This window comes from Haliotis cracherodii, unplaced genomic scaffold (assembly GCF_022045235.1).
Source record: "Haliotis cracherodii isolate W230 unplaced genomic scaffold, xgHalCrac1.p SCAF_13, whole genome shotgun sequence".
Classification (NCBI taxonomy): domain Eukaryota; kingdom Metazoa; phylum Mollusca; class Gastropoda; order Lepetellida; family Haliotidae; genus Haliotis; species Haliotis cracherodii.
The window spans coordinates 23349890-23370344 of NW_027266268.1; the positions used below are offsets into that span (position 1 = coordinate 23349890).

The following is a 20455-nucleotide window of genomic DNA, read 5'->3' on the forward strand; positions in this document are numbered from 1 at the left end:
TAGATCGATGTTCATGATGTCAATCACTGAATTGTCTGGTCCAGATTATTTACAGGCCGCTGTCATATAGCTGGAATATTGCTGAGTGCAGCGTTAAACAACAAACAAACAAACTTTATTGGTCATGTTATCTGTAAAAATACAAGTCACCTCTATGAAGCTATAATATTATGAACATAACTTGGGAAATTTTGTATTCCAATTTGGGAATATTTACTGACATTTGCTGCAGACTTGGTGTTGATATTCGAGTGAGCAAGTCTAGATATATCCCTGTACCATGTCTAAGTTCTACCTGTTCTACAACAATATTGATGATATTTAGTGAGGACCAGACTCGATGCTATGTTCCTAATGGGCCTCAAATAAACTCTTTGCAATCCTTTACGTTCATATGTCTGTCCCACGCCTCATTTGCAACTCCTTAAAAGGAGTTGACCTGATTTTCTGCATCATCAAAGGAATTGTTGATTCCGTAACAGTAACAGTTGACTCCGTATTTTGAAACAATATTTATTATGTTCTTGAGGAGAGGTCTCCAGTGCCACAGGAAACTAAAACAGGACCAGTCGGCCACTTCCATGACATCTTTCCAACTCAAGGACTTGCGTGTTCGACTTCCAGTTTCAGACCATATCTATCTTCTACCATCCGATAGTCTCAATTATTTTCTACAGTTTTTCATAAATATTTAGACTATTAGAAAAAAGATTTTCTCAAACAGTCAAAATAATATCTTGGACACTTCCATCCCATAAATATTGTCTTTCTGCCTCAAGCTTTGAAGAAAACGAGATACAATTAACTTGGGTCAGTAATACAAACCTGTTTAGGGAAATAGCATTTGTCAAGACTTATCCTATGTCATCAAGCTTCACATGAAGACCGATTATTCTGATTGTCAATCCACAACGAATTTCTTCAAGATATTGTTTCACTTGTTTTTTTTCTCAGACGCTGGAATTCGACCTATCAAATAAAACTCGGGGTTGGGTTTCACACGCAGGAAGTGAGCTAGTCTGTTGGACATGCTCAGAAAGGATGCCAGTGCCCCAATGTCCCAGGCATCATCGTGGTTCATTCCGTTCTCGTACAGCCGCTCAAACTGCTCGTCTGCCGGTGAGTGGCAGGCGGCAACGGTTGTAGCAAAGTCCAGGATCGCCTTCTGTCGTATGTCCAGATCTGCCATTCTCCAGTTGGTGGACAGCTGGTAGAAAGGGGAACAAAAAAAAAATGCAGGCAGTGGTACACTAAGAACCGTAAACAAATACTACTCAAATCAGTTTTCATCGTAGACCATGTTAGGTCCGCAGAGTGAGTGAGTTTGTTGGGTTTAACGCCGCTTATAACAGTATTCCACTTATCTTATTCGACGTATTAAGCTCCCAGGGCGCTCTCAAACTTAGAAACAGGGGGCCCTGATTAGAAAAAAAATTTGATGAAAAAAAACAGAGTTGAACATGTTGAAAGATCGTGAATTTTGTCGTTTAAGCTGACAGCCTGAAATGATACAAGAAATGTCAGTGCGTATAATACACGACAGATATATTTTTCCAGAATTTAATTGCCCATAGTTAAGGGTGCATATACACAAATGAATAAGTCTTATGTACATTGATCAGTAGGAGGGGGGGGGGTGCCAATTGGGATTGTTCACTAGCCAATATATTAGCAAATATTGCAATGGGCGCTTATAAGAGCGGGGAGCTTATTACGTTGAATACGGTATATCGCGGCGTGTCAGCTTTTAATGTGGGAGGAAAGCCCGAAGTGATGCAGGTCTCGGACGTTCACCACTACGGAGAAACCCATGAGCACGGGTATGATGCTGACAAACCTAGAAACATAATCGGGGCTAACCAGGATTCGAACCCACAAAGGTCGGCAGAGCATGTACTGTAGTGTTGGTTATCTACCCCTACGACTCCACCGCGGTTAAACCGCTGATGGTCTGTAACGTCCATCACTTATTTGGACCCCAAATGTAGCATTGTATCAAGGGATCACTGTGGTAGTTTAATACCTCTTAGGGGCGGTCAGGTAGCCTAGTGGTTAAAGCATTCGCTCGTCACATAAAAGACCCAGGTTCGATTCCTGACTTGGGTACAATGTGTGAAGCCCATTTCTGGTGTCCCCCACTGTGATATTGCTGGAATATTGCTAAAAGCGGCGTAAAATCATACTCACTAATATCTTTGTAACATGAAAATAACCAACCAAACAGCAGTTACCATGGTCACATTATAGTAACAGACAGTAGCTACTATAGTAACTGCAGAGTAACCATTCGGACAGAAGTTACCATAGTAACCTCAGAGCAACCATCTGGACATAACTACCACTTTTACCTTCAAATCATCGAGTCGAGGCCAGAAATATCAGTGGATCACATGAAGGAAAGTCCTACGCCATTGAACCAAGTCACCAAGCCAGACCACAACCAGATGTCATAATTAAACTTTGTCTCAACCTCAGGCCCTCTCACCATGCTCACATCAAATCATTTTATTTTTGTGTTTAGACAAATATTGAAAACTATTTACTCCAGGGCCCAGTTACACAAAACGATTTGTAGGATTGAGATAGTTACTCCCATACTTTAACATAGACTTACGACCGTCATAGGGCTAAGATAGTTGTAACTCCCATACCTTAACATAGACTTACGACCGTCATAGGGCTAAGATAGTTGTAACTCCCATACCTTAACATAGACTTACGACCGTCATAGGGCTAAGATAGTTGTAACTCCCATACCTTAACATAGACTTACGACCGTCATAGGGCTAAGATAGTTGTAACTCCCATACCTTAACATAGACTTACGACCGTCATAGGGCTAAGATAGTTGTAACTCCCATACTTTAACATAGACTTACGACCGTCATAGGGCTAAGATAGTTGTAACTCCCATACCTTAACATAGACTTACGACCGTCATAGGGCTAAGATAGTTGTAACTCCCATACTTTAACATAGACTTACGACCGTCATAGGGCTAAGATAGTTGTAACTCCCATACTTTAACATAGGCTTACGACAGTCATAGGGCTAAGATAGTCGTAACTTCCATACTTTAACATTGACTTACGACCGTCATAGGGCTAAGATAGTCGTAACTCCCATACTTTAACATAGACTTACGACAGTTATAGCTCTAAGATGGTCGTAACTCCCATACTACGACGGTCTTAGCACCAGGATCACTTTTTGGTATGGGCCCCTGGTGCCATAGTTCTCAATATTCGTTAAAAATGTACCATGTATGACCACTCTTGGCATCCCCCGCCATGATTTGGTGGAAATATTGCAAACCAACTCACCAACAACAAAGACATTTAGCTCACCTGGTCTGCCAGAATAGGGTTGCGCGAGTGTAGCCTGTAGAGGGCGCTGTGAGTAGCCACACAATACAGACACTGATTGTCCGCACTCACAACCACGGCGATCATCTCCTTGTCTGCTTTTGTCACATTACCTGGGTACAGAAAAGTCAAACAAATACCGGTAAGTATCACTGAGGGATACCTTTAGTAATTACAACTTGTTTCAAATGAGGGTTTGTTTGGAGTTCAGCATAAGTTATAGGCATCACAGGGGTATGCAGGGTCTCAAGGCAGACTTCTTTTAGCTCACCTGGCCAGGTGATAAACTTTTTTCATTTTCGACTTGTCCAAAATTCATGATAGATTTCCGCTGTCCTACCCTGGATGTTCATCGGTTTATGTTCTACTGAAAGTGGTTGATGAAAATGCAAGTATCCACACTCAAACTGGTTGATGAAGATGCTAGTATCTGCATACAAATTTTTCTCACAGTTTCTTTGTATTGAAGTGTAATTGTGAGTTTAAACAGGTCACCAGCCAGGGATTATTCTTTCTCACAAAAAACAACAGAAAGATCCCCATGAAATAGAATAGATAGGAATCAAAATGAATGTAATGTTTGTTGTTTAACGCCGCACTGCGCAATATTCCAGCTATATGACGGCGGACCAGATAATCCAGTGATTGACATCATGACCATTGATCCATGCAATTGGGATATGATGACATGCATCAACCAAGTCAGTGAGCCTGACCACCCGAGAAGGAGTTGCCTCTTACGACAAGCACAGTCGCCTTTTACGGCAAGCATGGGTTGCTGAAGACCTATTCCACCCCGGATCTTCATGGGTCGTTGGCATGACATACAAATGGACATTGACTAGTTCATATTTTGATCCCAACTAGCAGTTCCCTTTATTCATGATCCTACATGCTGATCTAATAATGGTTGATGAAGATGCTGACAGGCAGCAAACAGGTTTTATTACCAGTTGAACAGATGTTTTACATTTGCACTGAAGCATTGCTGAAGAAGACAAGTTGTCACCAAGTAGTACTTTTGACTCCATACAGGTCAAGTACGACTACTTACTACTGTCTCGCATCAGCACTTCATGGTAGTTGATAAATGCGCGCAGTTCGTCAGGTCGATACGACAGAGCCCCAAAAACATTTGGTAGAAATTTGGACTGAAAAATGGCAAACAAGGAAATTATCAAAACTGAGACCACACAACCTGTTGAGTGTTGTGACCTAATTACAGTGGAGTCATGTCTCAGAATAAAATGGAATTCACCAAATAAAACAAATTTTCATCCTCTGATCATCCACAATGATAAAGTGTAACCATGGCAACACATCACAATTGTATTATGATCTATACCTTGGACCCATTCAGGAAGTCATGTCGACAGCTCCATCTCTCTTAGTCTTATCACTAGCCTGGCACAGGATTTCTCTTGCTCGTGCAATCATCAATAAATAAAAATGTCTCTTCTGATTCAAGTTTGACATTGATCTACATTCGGGTTAGAATTCGGGTTAGAATTGGTCTTCAGCAACCCATGCTTGCCATAAGAGGCGCTTACAGGATCTGGTGGTCAGGCTTGCTTTCTTGGTTGATGCATGTCATCGTATCCCAATTGTCGGATCGATGTTCATGATATATTGCTGAGTGGAGCATTAAACAACAAACAAACTAAGATCTACACTGGAAATGACTGCCTTGCCCAAGCAAGTCCGCAGTACATTTAACCTGATCAGAAGGCTGTTCTAAAAGTATGAACAAGTAATATGACATGAGAGGTAAGCTGTTATGCTACAAAATGTTCCAGCTGTATTTGCAACTAGTACTGGTGATATTGCCACTTGTGTTAATCATGAAACAACAGTGTAATCTGGATGCCTATTTAAAACCCATCTCAAAATAAAGGTATGTTCGTGAATGGGTCCAGGACATTTATCAGTACAGAATGGAGACATAATAAATGAGGTTGCCCTCAGATACCCCGAGCTCTCTGGATTTTATATATATTACATATAGCCAGAATGCTGCTGACTGCAACAACAAAAATATTTACTCACTCACCCTAGAGTGGTTGGTTAGCCTTGTGGTTAAATAGATTGTTAGTGACGACAAGGACCTGGCTTCAATTCCCCACATGGGTACAATGTGTCGATCTCATTTCTGGTGTACCCTGCCGTGATATTGCTGGAATATTGCTAAAAACGGCATAAATCCAAACTCACTCACTCACTCACTCACTTTAACAACATGAATGGCATATGAAACAATGAAGAGCTTAAAAATAAATTATCACAAAATGTATAGATCTCTTTAAGTAAATGTCTGTAACAGTAAACTTATGTAACTTATACATTAATTAATATTTATTTTCTCTCATATTGATGGGGGGGCACAAGTGGCCCAGTCATCTGAGGCACCGCATCGTGGGTTCAAATCCTGGTTTCTAGGTTTGTAAGCACTATACCCATGCTCATGGGTTTTACCAAAGTGGTAAACATCTGGGACCTGCATCATGTCAAGCTTTCCTCTCACATTAAACTGACATGCAGTGATATAACTGGAATTCATTCTATTCAAAGCGGCGCTGAAAACCCAACTCAATCACTCATATAATCTGACCTTGCCAAACTTTTCCTTGAGGTCGTCTGGCAACTCCTGGACATCCGGTACCGGGAATCGGCTGATGGGAGCATCATGTGACTCATCATGTGCCAGTCGCACACCTGATGTTGCAATACTTCTTCTGCTTAAATTTGTCTGAAATTAAAATATTGACATAATTCATTAACTGATTTGGTCAGTGCTTACATTAAAATATGGGTACTGTTGAAATGTTACAACTTCCCCATAAACTTACTGAAACCTGCAAAATCTATCTTACATTTTCTTGGTTTGTTAAATCCTGTTTTGTTCATTGTATGATCTAGTTCTAACTACTTTGTTTTATAACCTTCTCTATTTCAATTTGTTATGCACTAAACCCTAAATTAGTAACAGGGATGAAGGGTTTAGATCGCGAAAATGGTAAATTCTGAAACACAACTCTAAACATAATAAAGAGATTAGATATTGGAAAATTAGAAAATTATCAAACCTAAGAGAAGTGAGGAAGTATGGTTTTTATGCCACTTTCAGCAATATTCTAAAAATATCATAACAGAGGACACCAGAAATGAGCGTCACGTGTTGTACCCATTTGGGGACTTAAACCCAGCCTTCAGCATGACAAGCTATGCAACGCTTTAACCACGAGGCTAACCCACCTCCCCTGGAACCCTAAGAAAGTATTACAGAGGGTCCAAGCAATAAGATAGTGAAAGCAAACAATATCACTGACAATAGAAACGTAGCATCACACTGTAAAGTGTACACTCTTGTCATATGTAATTAAAACAGAAATTGCATGTTAAGTAATAAGTACTATCTCTGTCAGTCCCAGCCATACCTGATTCTTGAAAAATATGCCTATTCTTCTCAAATACTGCAATTTGCTTCTTAAAAACATATTTGAGTATTAATGTCAAAATAAGAAATGTCAGCAGATAATATTAACACTGATTTCTGCACTGGCTAGAAACATTTAATTGAGGTTATATCTTTCAGCTGGTTGTATGGTTGTGAGAATGGTGCTGAGCCTGGTCCCGTCTCTACATATCTCTTCAAAGAGACGCCGCACAGAAAGCGTCGGAACCAGTTTAATAGGAATGTTAGGGACTAGTTGTTTATTGCGATTTTGAGTTAACATTTACTTACTCTAAAATTTAAAAACAAACACTACATTGGCAGGGTACAAAATAATAATATTTTAATCTTAATATGCAGACTCATAATTGATTCATTTATCACTAAAACTACGTTTTATTAAATCTGTATGAAACTATATACTCTATGCTCATTTCTGGAAATCCCCTTCTGACGTCACAGATACAATCATGGCGACCACGAGGTTATCCACGACTTTGAACATCGGAAAAACATTGGTCTCAAACTTGCGTTCTCTGTGCACTGTGAGTTTATCCAATAGTTGGTATGATTTATTTGTTAAGTGTCGCTTAAGGTATATCATCATGGGGTATTTTATACATCGCGGTGGTATTTGATGAACTTTCTGGCCGAAAAAGCAGACGGACAGTTTGACATTGACATTGTGATCACGTATTTTGACAGTTCATGGGCATGATCAGAGAACGAGTTCCCACAGATTATGTTGTCTTCATGTATTGAACCTTTTGGTGTTTTTACAAGAACGCTTAACCTTAGTACATGTAGTAAGAAAGCTAAAAATATATATTAGCATGTTAATCTTCCGCCTATATCATTGTCAGTTGATTAATCCGAAACCAATTTACAGATCACACCTGTCTAAAAAAATTAAATGATATTAAGCAAAACATTGAAATATATTACTATGATTATTATTATAATTATTATCATTTGGTGATTCCGGGTTAGAATTGCTCCCTAGCAACCATCATGCTGATTGTAAATAGCTGGAAAGAGGCGATTTAATGGATTGAATTTTCCGGATTTTTAGGTTTGGTGACTTGGTTGATGAAGTGTTAACCTACCCTGACCACATGGATTGTTGCCTATAATCAAATATCTATCACTAAATTTAGCAGACTCGATTATTTATAGACCTCAGTCATATGGCTGCCGCGCTCAACAACACAGTCTCACGCTCACACATTGTTATCATCATCATCATCATCATCATCATCATCATCATTATTTCTGTAACCACCAGCTGGCCACCATTTGTGTAGTGCTATATAAAATTAATAAAATACCTGCCTTCTTCAATGAATTCATCCATTGATATCCATCCCCTGGGGCAATTTACCAAGACAAATTGAATATTGCATTGAAAAATGCAATTATATACAGGATATACGTTGCATGAATTCAGTAGCTTTAGCATTGCTTTAGCATTGCAAAATTGCTTTTGCTGGTTGGGTTCATTTCTCTTTTGGCGAGTTAGGTCTACATGTTCCAGTAGTCTGGGAAAATCCCTATCTCATGTACTGTATATTGTAACATCAAGGGGCGGTCGGGTAGCCTAGTGGTGAAAGCATTCGCTCGTCACCCCGAAGACCCGGGTTTGATTCCCCACATAGGTACAATGTGTGAAGCCAAATTCTTGTTTCCCTGCCCTGATATTGCTGGAATATTGCTAAAAGCTGGGTAAAACTATACTCACTGTAATATCAAAACTTGATTATCCTGGTTCAAAAGGGATATGTAACAAGTTAAGACAACAATGAGTTATGTTACAAACAAGGCAGATTACTATATCACCATCAGCCTGTTTAGTCATCATTGTGTACACAGTCGTTGTGATGTTGTTATCATGGTTATGGTTGTGATCTTTTATTTTATTTTGTTCTCTGTTGTCCTGTAATGATTTGATTTTGTTGTGTTTTTTTATTGTCACAGCCAAGCGTGAGCAAAATTGCTGCCAGCAATGGCTTCCACACGACTCCTCACAAAACCGTGGTATGTGTTGTCACACCAGCATCAATATGGTCATGCATCTCCCATAGCTTTGTTCTGTTGTAGCCAACTAGTGGAACTGCGCTGCAGGTTTTACTTGTGTCTTTATTTGTACAAACTGAGAATGAATGTAAATAATTAACATTTTGAGTCCTGGGAACACTAAAAAAGGGGATTCGTAAGCCTTGAATTTTAAGGTCCCTCTTGAAAAGCCTTGATTTTTTTGTGTCGTCCTTCAAAAGCCTTGTAAATCACCAAATTAGCTTGAAAAGCCTTGAATTTGTACATTGTACTCAGAGATCGTACTCAGAGGTGTTCCAATTAGCATGATTAGATGTCAATCAAATCAGTTACACAGAAAACTACTTGATCTAAAACTTTAATGTTACATTCCTGAGGCAAGGAAGGAAATACTTTGGAAACAACCTGTGCGCCATGGTAACTGTAACAGATTGAGTATCAAAATCAAAATGAAGACTTCAGGCTTAGTGATGTCACTTTGGCAGGAGTCAAAAAACGATTGTTGTGATGTAACGATACCTTTGAAATATTTTTCAATTGTCGATTAAACCAATCCAGAAGCTGTAATTTCCACTAACCAAGAAGTAGTACCGACTTGTCATCTTCATTCCCAGTAAAACATGCTTGAATCTTTTTACCCCGATGACATCAGCAATCAGTTCATCAGACATATTTAGTTTGTATTACTTACTCTGTACTTTCACACTTCACATCAAAGTTATCTATTGAATTGTTAATTTTGAATGTCTAGAATATCCCTGAGCCTGTGTCGAAGCCAGCTGGTCGCCATGTTGTGACGATGGTGCCCGGTGATGGCGTCGGCCCAGAGATGATGGGTGGCGTCATGGATGTGTTCCAAGCTGCCGGCGTTCCCGTCGACTTTGAAGAGATCTTCCTGAGGTATTGCAATAGTTGAAAACACAAGCACATCATTGGCATTGGCATTGTTTATTAACAAGCACAGCAGCAGCCATGTTGAAAACACAACATGTAGCCATACTTAGTCAATTTATTCAAAATGTCATGAAAGTTGGTACGTGTAGTTAGTGGTGGGGCTCAACGTATGTGTTCTGTTTCTTGCAATGTCTTAAATTTTGACCTTGGTTTGACTTTTGCACTTTTACCTTGCTCTTAAATTGTCTCAAAATGCATTTCCTCAAACTGAAATCTCTTCAGACAAAGCTGGAACTTTATGTGCTTGATTTCACCAGTGATAACATCTGAATCTGATTGAGATTTGAATCTGATTTTCAGTGTGGCTATTTAGAATAGGGGTGGGTAGTACAGTTAGACAAGGTGTGTGTGTGTGTGTGTGTGTGTGTGTGTGTGTGTGTGTGTGTGTGTGTGTGTGTGTGTGTGTGTGTGTGTGTGTGTGTGTGTGTGTGTGTGGTGTGTGTGTGTGTGTGTGTGTGTGTGTTTGTGTGTAATGAATAATAGACACAACTATTATGGGGTAGGCATGACCACGCTTATGTTTTTTAAAATGAGAATTTACTAATTTTGACATTATTTAGGGACTGGTCATTCATTATAGGAAGGGGGGTTCAGGAGAAAATGTTGTATATATTTTAGGGGAGGGTACCATGAGACAATGTTACCTTAAATGGGAACGGGGTCAGCAAAATATGATACAAATCCCACCAGCCCAATCCCCCATTATAAATGTGGAGTCCCTAATATTGAAAAACAATTCATGGCCACTGCTCAGTCATTTCTGCACTGTAATCATCTTAGATTCTCTTTGAGTTCTGTCTTCTTTGAAATTGCAAGACTGAGGAAGCTGAACTTTGGCTTCTCCTTATGATGACATCTTATTTTTGGGCACTGTAGACTGATGACTACATATCCAGGTGAGCTACAGTGCCGTGGCAGTATTTTCTTGTTTTTCAGATGAGCCTACTTTAGTTTTGAGGAAAAAAACTAGTTTGTTTTCTCGTATTTTGTTAACCTTTCCGTACTCACAATACTCTAGATGTACTTTTCACCTACAACATTGTATATTAATTAACAAAATCTGTTTTAACAGAAAACAAACTGGCATGGCCCAGATGAAAGTGCCAAACATTGCCGCTGAATGTGATTTCTTATAATCTTATATGCAGATTAAGTTTTGTGTTTTCTTTCCCAGTGAAGTTCAACCGGGTCAGAGCGCCAGTTTGTCAACAGCCACTGAGTCATTTCTTAGGAATGGCGTCGGTCTGAAGGGCATTATCACAACGCCAACCAGCTTTAAGGGAGGCGTACTGCGTACACTCAACATGAGGCTCAGGTAGAGTTATCTTTCCTTTCTGTGTGTTTCTTAGGTGTCCCTACAGACAATGGTTGTGAGACAATAACACAGGCACAGTGTAGCAATGTCACGTTTCATAAGGCCCAAACAAATTGTACAGGTTTCAGGTTTTCTCACTGACCCTCGTCCACAGCTCTTGATCCTAAACCTTTGTTCTCGTTTTTCACCTGAGTTGCTCCAAAGGGTTCACTTTATTTTATGCCACTGTCTTCAATTGTCATTTGAACTGAAAGTTACTGGTACTATTTTTTAGAAAAAAATAAAAGTAAAATTCATAATCAGGTCTACCAGCCCTCTTTAGGTAGAATAGGTCTTCTGCAACCCCAATTCTTGCCATAACATGGGACTATGCTTGTCGTAAGAGGCGACTAACGGGATTGGGTGGTCAGGCTCGCTAACTTGGTTGATCCATGTCATCGATCCCAATTGCATGGAATGATGCTCATGATATCAATCACTGGATTGTCTGGTCCAGACTCGATTATTTACAGACTGCTGTCATATAGCTGGAATATTACTGTGTGCGGCGTTAAACAACAAACAAACAAAAACAAAACATTGTCCAGCCTCATTGTGTCCTGGTATTTCTTGATCTCTGTTATCGTGATCTACGTTGTGACAGACGAGAGTTGGATCTGTTTGCCAACGTGGTGTGGGTAAGGAGCTTGCCGGGCTTCAAGACCCGCCACAACAACCTGGACTTTGTCATCATTCGTGAACAGACCGAGGGGGAATACAGCGCACTGGAGCATGAGGTGGGTGTCACAGAATCTGTCATGTTGCGGGACAGTCCTCCATACATCTTGCTTGTCTCACCATGTTGAGCTAAGTAGGTCATTTCTCAAGTTTATTACACCATGGCGAGATAATTAGGTTGTATCCCAAGTTTGTCTCACCATGGTGAGCTGAGTAGCTCATTTCTCAAGCTTATTACACCATGGTGAGATAAGTAGGTCGTATCCCAAGATTGTCTCACCATGGTGAGCTGAGTAGCTCATTTCTCAAGCTTATTACACCATGTTGAGATGAGTAGGTCGTATCCCAAGATTGTCTCACCATGGTGAGCTGAGTAGGTCATATCTCGAGCTTAATACACCATGGTGAGATAAGTAGGTCGTATCCGACGTTTGTCTCACTGTGGTGAGCTGAGTAGGTCATATCTCAAGCTTATTACACCATGGTGAGATAAGTAGGTCGTATCTCCAACTTTTTCTTAAAATGATGCACTAAGTAGGTCGTATCCCAGACAAGGGTCATGATGAGTCATCGTGACCCAACATTTGGGAGACTGGGGAAATCCAGATCTATATGTACATGGCAAGATTTTCCAGATAAAAATAATCTTCACTTGCTCGTTGCCTGTAAAGATATGCAAAATTTTAAATTTAGCCCAAGATTACCACCACTTTGAGGCGGGTGTGTGGGAAGCCCAGTGGACAAAGCTGCTGCAACAAACTGTAAAGTTGTGTCCCTTCACTAGCAGGATCACAAGTTCAAATCCCAGGTTCTTACCAACTCTCATCTTGGTCTGTTGGCACCAATGTAGCCAACATGTACGACAGGCATCACCATTGCCTTCTTATTGTTTGCTTGTGGTAAAAGCTGTGACATGCTCTTGGTCATACAGACAATGGTTCATGAACTATGGCATCACCATTGCCTTCTTATTGTTTGCTTGTGGTAAAAGCTGTGACATGCTCTTGGTCATACAGACAATGGTTCATGAACTATGGCATCACCATTGCCTTCTTATTGTTTGCTTGTGGTAAAAGCTGTGACATCCTCTTGGTCATACAGACAATGGTTCATGAACTATGGCATCACCATTGCCTTCTTATCGTTTGCTTGTGGTAAAAGCTGTGACATGCTCTTGGTCATACAGACAATGGTTCATGAACTATGGCATCACCATTGCCTTCTTATTGTTTGCTTGTGGTAAAAGCTGTGACATCCTCTTGGTCATACAGACAATGGTTCATGAACTATGGCATCACCATTGCCTTCTTATCGTTTGCTTGTGGTAAAAGCTGTGACATGCTCTTGGTCATACAGACAATGGTTCATGAACTATGGCATCACCATTGCCTTCTTATTGTTTGCTTGTGGTAAAAGCTGTGACATGCTCTTGGTCATACAGACAATGGTTCATGAACTATGGCATCACCATTGCCTTCTTATTGTTTGCTTGTGGTAAAAGCTGTGACATGCTCTTGGTCATACAGACAATGGTTCATGAACTATGGACACAGAGAAGATGTGTCAGATTTGAGGGAGATGCTAATCTCCAGTTTGATTTTGTCAATCTTGTGTTCAGAGTGTCGAAGGAGTGATCGAGTGTCTCAAGATCATCACCCGGGATAACTCCATGAGAATTGCCAAGTTTGCATTTGACTATGCCCTCCGTCACAACAGAGAAAAGGTCACAGCAGTTCACAAAGCCAACATCATGTAAGTTGTGTTGTGAATCTCAAAGTTTTAAGATACGTAGAGAATCTCTACCGGGTGTCTTTTCGTTTTATCAATGCATGTTGATATATTCGATATCAAAAGACACAAGGGTTAGGTTCTATTTATCATCCAAAATCTTACTTCCTATTATTTAGTTCATAAACAGTAATAACCAGTGTCTTGAGTGTAAAAAGTACAGCTAACAAGTTTCAGTGGCAGAGGGATTGGTGATGTCATTAGATTGTGATGTCTTTAGATTGTGATGTCATTAGATTGTGATGTCATGGTAAACAATAGCATCACAAGCTTTGTAGGGATATGTCCTAGGAGATAGTATTTGATCTCACACAAATGATATCTCCTGTGGAAGCCAGTTTCAGATGATAAATAACTTTATACAGGGTCTTCTTTATTTACTCTGTATGTGCTTAGTTCATATCTTGCCTTCTGCATTGTTTGGCATACAAAGTTTGTATCTAGATTTAACTAATTGATCAATGGCTTCAGGATTTTGACTCCCCATATCTGCAGAGTCCTATTTTGTACATGCCAGGAAGCTTGGTGACGGACTGTTCCTCAAGTGTTGTGAGGAGGTTGCTGCCCTGTACCCCAAGATAGAGTTTGAAACTATGATCATCGACAACTGCTGCATGCAAGTATGTGGCCAGCCATATTACAGCTGTAATGATAGGTTACATTCTGTTTGTTTGTTTGTCGTTTAACGCCGCACTCAGCAATATTCCAGCTTTGTGACGGTGGTCTGTAAATAATCGAGTCTGGACCAGACAATCCAGTGATTGATATCATGAGCATCGATCCACGCAATTGGGATACGATGACATGCATCAACCAAGTCAGTGAACCTGACAACCCGATCCTGTGAGTCGCCTCGTATAACCAGCACAGTCCCTTTTTCTGGCAAGCATGGGCTGCTGAAGACCTATTCTACCCCAGATCTTCACGGTTTACACAGTGTTAAAAAAATTAAGCGTAAATGTCAAGGGCCCTTGGCGTAACCTTAATGTTAAAACTAAAAGGTTCAGGGCTCCCAAGATTCAATTGCTATTGGAAAAGGACTCAAGAACCCTCCTTAATTTCAAACACTGGTTGCAGGGTGTTACCTTGCAGATTGTATGTTGTCGTACACTGATGGTATTGTGGACTATTGTGGATGTGGATGTGGTGTAGTACATAATTCACAACCCATGAAGATCCGAGGTAGAATACCCGTCCGCGTCATACCAAAAGACGTTTAAAGATGGTACTTGTTGTTACCCTGTCTGACGCTCGGCATTAAGGGGTCAAAGCAAGGACTGGTCAGCTCGGAGTCAGTATACTGTGTCTGAGTGGGGTATTCATGTTAAACTGCGGCATGATATCTCAGTGGGCTAGCACTATCAATCGGCATCAGTCCGGTCTAGTACAAGCAGCCACACACACACACACACACATGCATGTACGTCGCTATATAAGCGCAATAATCTTGGACGCGACGTTAAACCCCATTTCACCTCACCTCACCTCACCGAGGTAGAATAGGTCTTCAGCAACCCATGCTTGCTGTAAGAGGAGACAAACGGGATAGGGTGGTCAGGCTTGCTGACTTGGTTGATGCATGTCATGATATCCCACTTTGGATCGATGCTCATGATGTCAATCACTGGATTGTGTGGTACAGACCGCCGTCATATAACTGGAATATTGCTGAGTGCGGCGTTAAACAACAAACAAAACAAAACATAATTCACTCCTTCCATGTGCGTACGTATAATGTCACCAGATGTGACCAAATTATTTATTGGATCATGATTTTTTACCTGTCATTGGGTCCAGATTGTGTCTGTCTTGACTTTGGGGGCAGGAGTGGCCCAGTACTCTAAGGTGCTGCAATTTGCTGTGCAGAGTTGCATGTCTTGGGCATGCCAGAAACTTATGATCATGGGGTCGAATTTTTGGTTCGCCCAGATTATATTTGTATTTGTTTATTCCAGCTTTATGACGGCGGTCTGTATGTAATCGCGTCTGGACCAGACAATCCACTGATTGATATCATGAGCATTGATATACGCAATTGGGATATGATGACATGCATCAAACCAAGTCAGTGAGCCTGACCACCCGATCCCTCCTATGACAAGCATAGTCGCCTTTTATGGCAAGCATGGGTTGATGAAGACCTATTCTAACCAGGATCTTCATGGGTCGATTATATTTGTGATTGTGATGGAATACTGTTCAAAGTGACGTTTAAATAACAGACACACTCACACACATTTATGACTTTGACCTTGCTGTGAATTCTGATGATGTTTAGATGTCAAGATACTTTTAAAATCACTGTCAATGACACTTCCAGATGGTGTCAAACCCCCACCAGTTCGATGTGATGGTCATGCCAAACTTGTACGGCAACATCCTTGACAACTTGGCAGCAGGGCTGGTCGGCGGTGCCGGTGTTGTACCAGGAGAGAGCTACAGCAAGGATGTTGCCATCTTTGAGCAGGTATGTCACATTTCAGAGAAAATATTAAGCAAATGAATGTTTTGAGTTCTCCAATAGGGTGGTGGTAGCCTTGCAGCAGTTTCACATCGGTTCCTGTCCATGTCATCACCTCCTGTCGGGGTACATTCATGATCGTGGGTTCTAGGATGTCAAGTTGACATGCCGGAATAAAATTGGAATACTGTTCAAAGAAGTGTTAAACCCAACACGCTCACTCATTCACTTCCTGTCCATGTCATCATTTCCTGTCCAAGTCATCATTTCCTGTCCATGTCATCATTTCCTGTCCATGTCATCAACTCCTGTCCATGTCATCACTTCCTGTCCATGTCATCATGTCCTGTCCATGTCATCACTTCCTGTCCATGTCATCATGTCCTGTCCATGTCATCACTTCCTGTCCATGTCATCACTTCCTGTCCATGACATAATATCCTTTCCATGTCATCACTTCCTGTCCATGACATCATTTCCTGTCCATGTCATCACTTCCTGTCCATGACATCATTTCCTGTCCATGTCATCACTTCCTGTCCATGACATCATTTCCTGTCCATGTCATCACTTCCTGTCCATGTCATCACTTCCTGTCCATGACATCATTTCCTGTCCATGTCATCACTTCCTGTCCATGTCATCACCTCCTGTCCATGTCATCACTTCCAGTCCATGACATCATTTCCTGTCCATGTCATCCCTTCCTGTCCATGTCAACACTTCCTGTCCATGACATCATATCCTGTCCATGTCATCACTGCCTGTCCATGTCATCACTTCCTGTCCGTGACATCATTTCCTATCCATGTCATCACTTCTTGTCCATGTCATCACTTCCTGTCCATGTCATCACTTCCTGTCCATGACATCATTTCCTGTCCATGTCATCACTTTATGTTAACAGGGTGCCCGCCATGCTTTTGCTGAGGCTGTAGGGAAGAACATCGCCAACCCAACTGCCGTCCTGCTTAGCGCTTGTAACATGCTCAAACACATCCACCTGGAGTACCACTCTAAGCTCATCGAGGAGGCTGTCATCCGTGTCATCAAGACTGGCAAGGTCAGTAGATATGAGCATGTTTGTTCACTTGTTTAATGCCCCTCTCAGCAACCAGTGGTCTGTAAATAAACAAGTCTTGACCAGACAAACCAGTGATTGGTATCATGAGAATCAATCCAGGCAAGTGGGAAACACTGACATGTATCAACCAAGTCAGCGAGCCTGACCACCCGATCCTGGGTTGTATTGGTTGTTGAAGACCAATTCTAACCCAGATCTCAATCATGGAAGTCCCATGACATACGGCAGACCATTTCAAATCTGTCTCATCCTATTGGTGTTCATCACCAGTCATGGATTCCTAATTTCTAATTTGGAACCTTCTGATTGAATTAATATCATGCAAAGAGTTTGTGATTGATGAGTTATAGTAGAGCAGAGATGCAGCCATTCATTTATTTATTCATTAAAAAATTGACATAGTGGAAACTAAAGGATTGATAATCCAGTTTATTATATCTTTATTCTATAATGATAGTTACCCTAGACCCATTAGCCATCATCATCTTTCATTTTGAGTCCAATTCAAAATATGTCACACTAAAAACAGCCATCAGTTCTCAGTCTGTGCCTAAAACTTTGGAGACTAGTAGCCTGAAACACAGATCTTAGCATCATTTTCAGTAGATTTCAGTGTTATTATTTGAACTATTATTTGTTGTGCTTACTAGACGGAACAGACTTTTACTTGATTCAGGCTTCATACTAGTGGCTAAAGTCGCAGACTGGAAGCTTTGTGCAAAGTTACTGATAAGATAGATGGAGGCGATGACATCGCTTCCTATAGGAGACTATGGTAGCAGATGGGTCCTGGTTATTTTTCCTAATACAGTCAAGTCCCAATAATCCAACATTGTTGGTTGCATATGATTATGTCGGATTAACGAATATGATAATCGGAATTTAGTAGTATCAACGTTCGTGATCGAAAATCAGACAACTTCACAAAAGATAACGATACAAACACCAGAGACCGCAAAGCTTAAGAAAGCTGCTTTCTAAGTGGCTAACGTTGACTTCCTGTTAGTCATTTCATTGGTCGGTCCTAGTTCTGACGTGACCTGTAATGGGATGTCCTCGGCTATAGCAAGAACTTGCATCTGATTTTAATGAGATTGAGGTAATCTAAGCATGTGATTAATCTTGTTTTCTATATTTAAAGCATTAATTGTTTATTGTTAAACAAGTTTATCTCTGCAGCAGTTGTAATATGCAGCTACTAGCCGACTGGTCTCGCATCAAAACACAGGCCGTGTACTCACGGGCAGATAACCATGGTGTACACTGATCACTGTGTCGGATTAACGAGACTGATTAATGAGTGATTTCGGTAATACGTTGCAAATAAGGTGTGTCGGAGTCCGAGTGCGAGACTGTCGGATTAACGGGTCTAATTAGCACTGATTTAATAGGTTCCCATCATTAGTGTCAGATAAAGCCGATGGTCGGATTAACGAGTGTCGGATTAACGAGACTTGACTGTACCGAGTAAATATACAACGGATATCGAGGAGGAAACTGAAGGTATTGACCTATAGCTACAGCTGTTGTATAAACATGTGACTTTTTCCCCAGATACGCACCAAGGACATGGGTGGTTACGGATCCACCAGTGACTTCATCAAGGCCGTAGTGCACAGTCTGTAGCTTCCTCCATCAAACTCCTTTAGTCGTTTATTTATTGTTGTTGTCAAATAAACATAAACACTTAAATGCCCAGTGTACATTAACAACTTGTAAGGAAATTGTGGTCATAATTCCAGTATTGTTAGCAAGATTCAATGTGTACATCGGAAATTATTTATAAGGAAATCTTGTTTCCTGTGAAAATGCAATGTCGACTGATCAAGATTATCCTGGTCTCACACTGTCACAACCATCAGCTGGTGAAGAAACAGGCTGATGTTTAGGGTCAAAGCACTTGTGGTACATTGTTAAGAAATAATCACTGATATAAAATACGTTTTTTTTTTAATGATGTACTCATGTGCAATAGCTTTTTTAGGTGATGTCAAATTTTGTTCATGTGTATTTTTGTTTCGGTAAATGAAATGAGGACGAATACCGATGAATCTCACTTTGATATTTCTACGTTTTGTTTTTGAATATTTTAAAGGTACCAGATTTCTGTAATTGGTTGATTGATGTCACCTGAAATATTTAACACACATTAATGGAGAAGCTCTTCCCCTGTGTGGCAATGTGCGTAGACAGACATTGTGTAGCTGGAATACAGAAGATAAGCTGTCTTCCACTTATTCAGTGGGACAATCTATACTGTTCTACTTTGATAGAAATATTTCCATCTCACTATGATACACAACACATTCAAATAATATAGAGAACTGTTCCTGAAACTATCCTATAAGAATCATTGAGGAATGGTCTCTGTTCATGTTCTTGTCTTATACTAGAATGGTTTAAAGTAACTTCAGTTTCAGATGCACTTTCAAAGAGTTTACAAATGTACAAGTACAGGTTTACCATACTGCGATCTTGTCAAACTGAGTAATTTATTATTCATTGAATATTTTCTATTTTCTGCATTTACAGGTTATCAAAGATGTATACTGATATTTAAGATTGATTTAGATCTATGAAACTGTACATTGTTTGTGTACAGACTGTTATCACATTATACCCTGTACAGATATACTGAACCAGTGAAAGGCCATGATAAGCTCATCATTAGATTTTCATCACACTTTTAAAAAAATGGGGAGGCAGGAAACTGTTTAAAGGATTACCAAATAAACTAACTGTTCAAGGCATCTGTGTCGATTGTTGATGGATGTGTTTTGCATGAAACATGGACTATGTATATGATGTAGTTCATCAATTGTTTGTTTGTTTGTTGTTTAACGCCGCACTCAGCAATATTACAGCTATATGACGGCGGTCTGTAAATAATCGAATCTGGACCAGACAATCCAGTGATTGACATCATGAGCAATTGGGATACAATGACAGGCATCAACCAAGTCAGCGAGCCTGACCACCCAATCCCGTTAGTCGCCTCTTATGACAACCATAGTCGCCTTTTGCGGCAAGCATGGGTTGATCATGTTGATGAGACACAGTGATTTTGTCTGTATATACGTGTGTGGAAAATAAGATGTTCAGAATTTGGTCGTGAGGCAAGTGAGAATGAAAATCTGATATGGAACTTATCATGGTTTTACTAAGATTGTAGATAACACCATTTGTTGTCGGTGTATTATCTTTCATTTTGTTTTGTTTTATTAATAAAACATATACCAAAGCAACAAGATTACATTTTGTTATCCTC

General features: G+C 40.3%; 2 protein-coding genes across 2 annotated transcripts; one reads left to right on the forward strand and one right to left on the reverse strand.

Annotated features, from left to right (window-relative positions):
• Positions 1-464: 464 nt before the first annotated feature.
• On the reverse strand, positions 465-6963 carry LOC139459084 (uncharacterized). The gene is made up of 5 exons (XM_071240525.1): positions 6800-6963; positions 5974-6111; positions 4420-4516; positions 3348-3478; positions 465-1207 (listed from the first exon to the last, which is right to left on the reverse strand). Exons 1-5 carry the CDS (start codon positions 6857-6859, stop codon positions 935-937), a joined length of 699 nt encoding a protein of 232 aa, XP_071096626.1. The 5' UTR covers positions 6860-6963; the 3' UTR covers positions 465-934.
• Positions 6964-7283: 320 nt separating this feature from the next.
• LOC139459781 (isocitrate dehydrogenase [NAD] subunit beta, mitochondrial-like) lies at positions 7284-20423 on the forward strand. Its single transcript, XM_071241447.1, has 10 exons — positions 7284-7361; positions 8791-8850; positions 9620-9768; positions 10997-11137; positions 11781-11913; positions 13473-13606; positions 14160-14262; positions 15963-16109; positions 17011-17166; positions 18742-20423. The coding sequence occupies exons 1-10, from the start codon at positions 7287-7289 to the stop codon at positions 18811-18813; spliced, it is 1170 nt and encodes a 389-aa protein (XP_071097548.1). The 5' UTR covers positions 7284-7286; the 3' UTR covers positions 18814-20423.
• Positions 20424-20455: the final 32 nt, after the last annotated feature.

What these genes read in the sequence shown, in the direction of transcription:
- LOC139459084 (XM_071240525.1), bottom strand. Translation starts at nt 6,859, where the DNA reads ATGTTTTTAAGAAGCAAATTGCAGTATTTGAGAAGAATAGGCATATTT. An exon ending in GCATATTTTTCAAGAATCAG is followed by an intron (nt 6,112 to 6,799) that starts GTATGGCTGGGA and finishes TTTTAATTTCAG; the next exon opens with ACAAATTTAAGCAGAAGAAG. An exon ending in TCAAGGAAAAGTTTGGCAAG is followed by an intron (nt 4,517 to 5,973) that starts GTCAGATTATAT and finishes GCCATTTTTCAG; the next exon opens with TCCAAATTTCTACCAAATGT.
- LOC139459781 (XM_071241447.1), top strand. Translation starts at nt 7,287, where the DNA reads ATGGCGACCACGAGGTTATCCACGACTTTGAACATCGGAAAAACATTG. An exon ending in TCGACAACTGCTGCATGCAA is followed by an intron (nt 14,263 to 15,962) that starts GTATGTGGCCAG and finishes TGACACTTCCAG; the next exon opens with ATGGTGTCAAACCCCCACCA. An exon ending in ATGTTGCCATCTTTGAGCAG is followed by an intron (nt 16,110 to 17,010) that starts GTATGTCACATT and finishes TTATGTTAACAG; the next exon opens with GGTGCCCGCCATGCTTTTGC.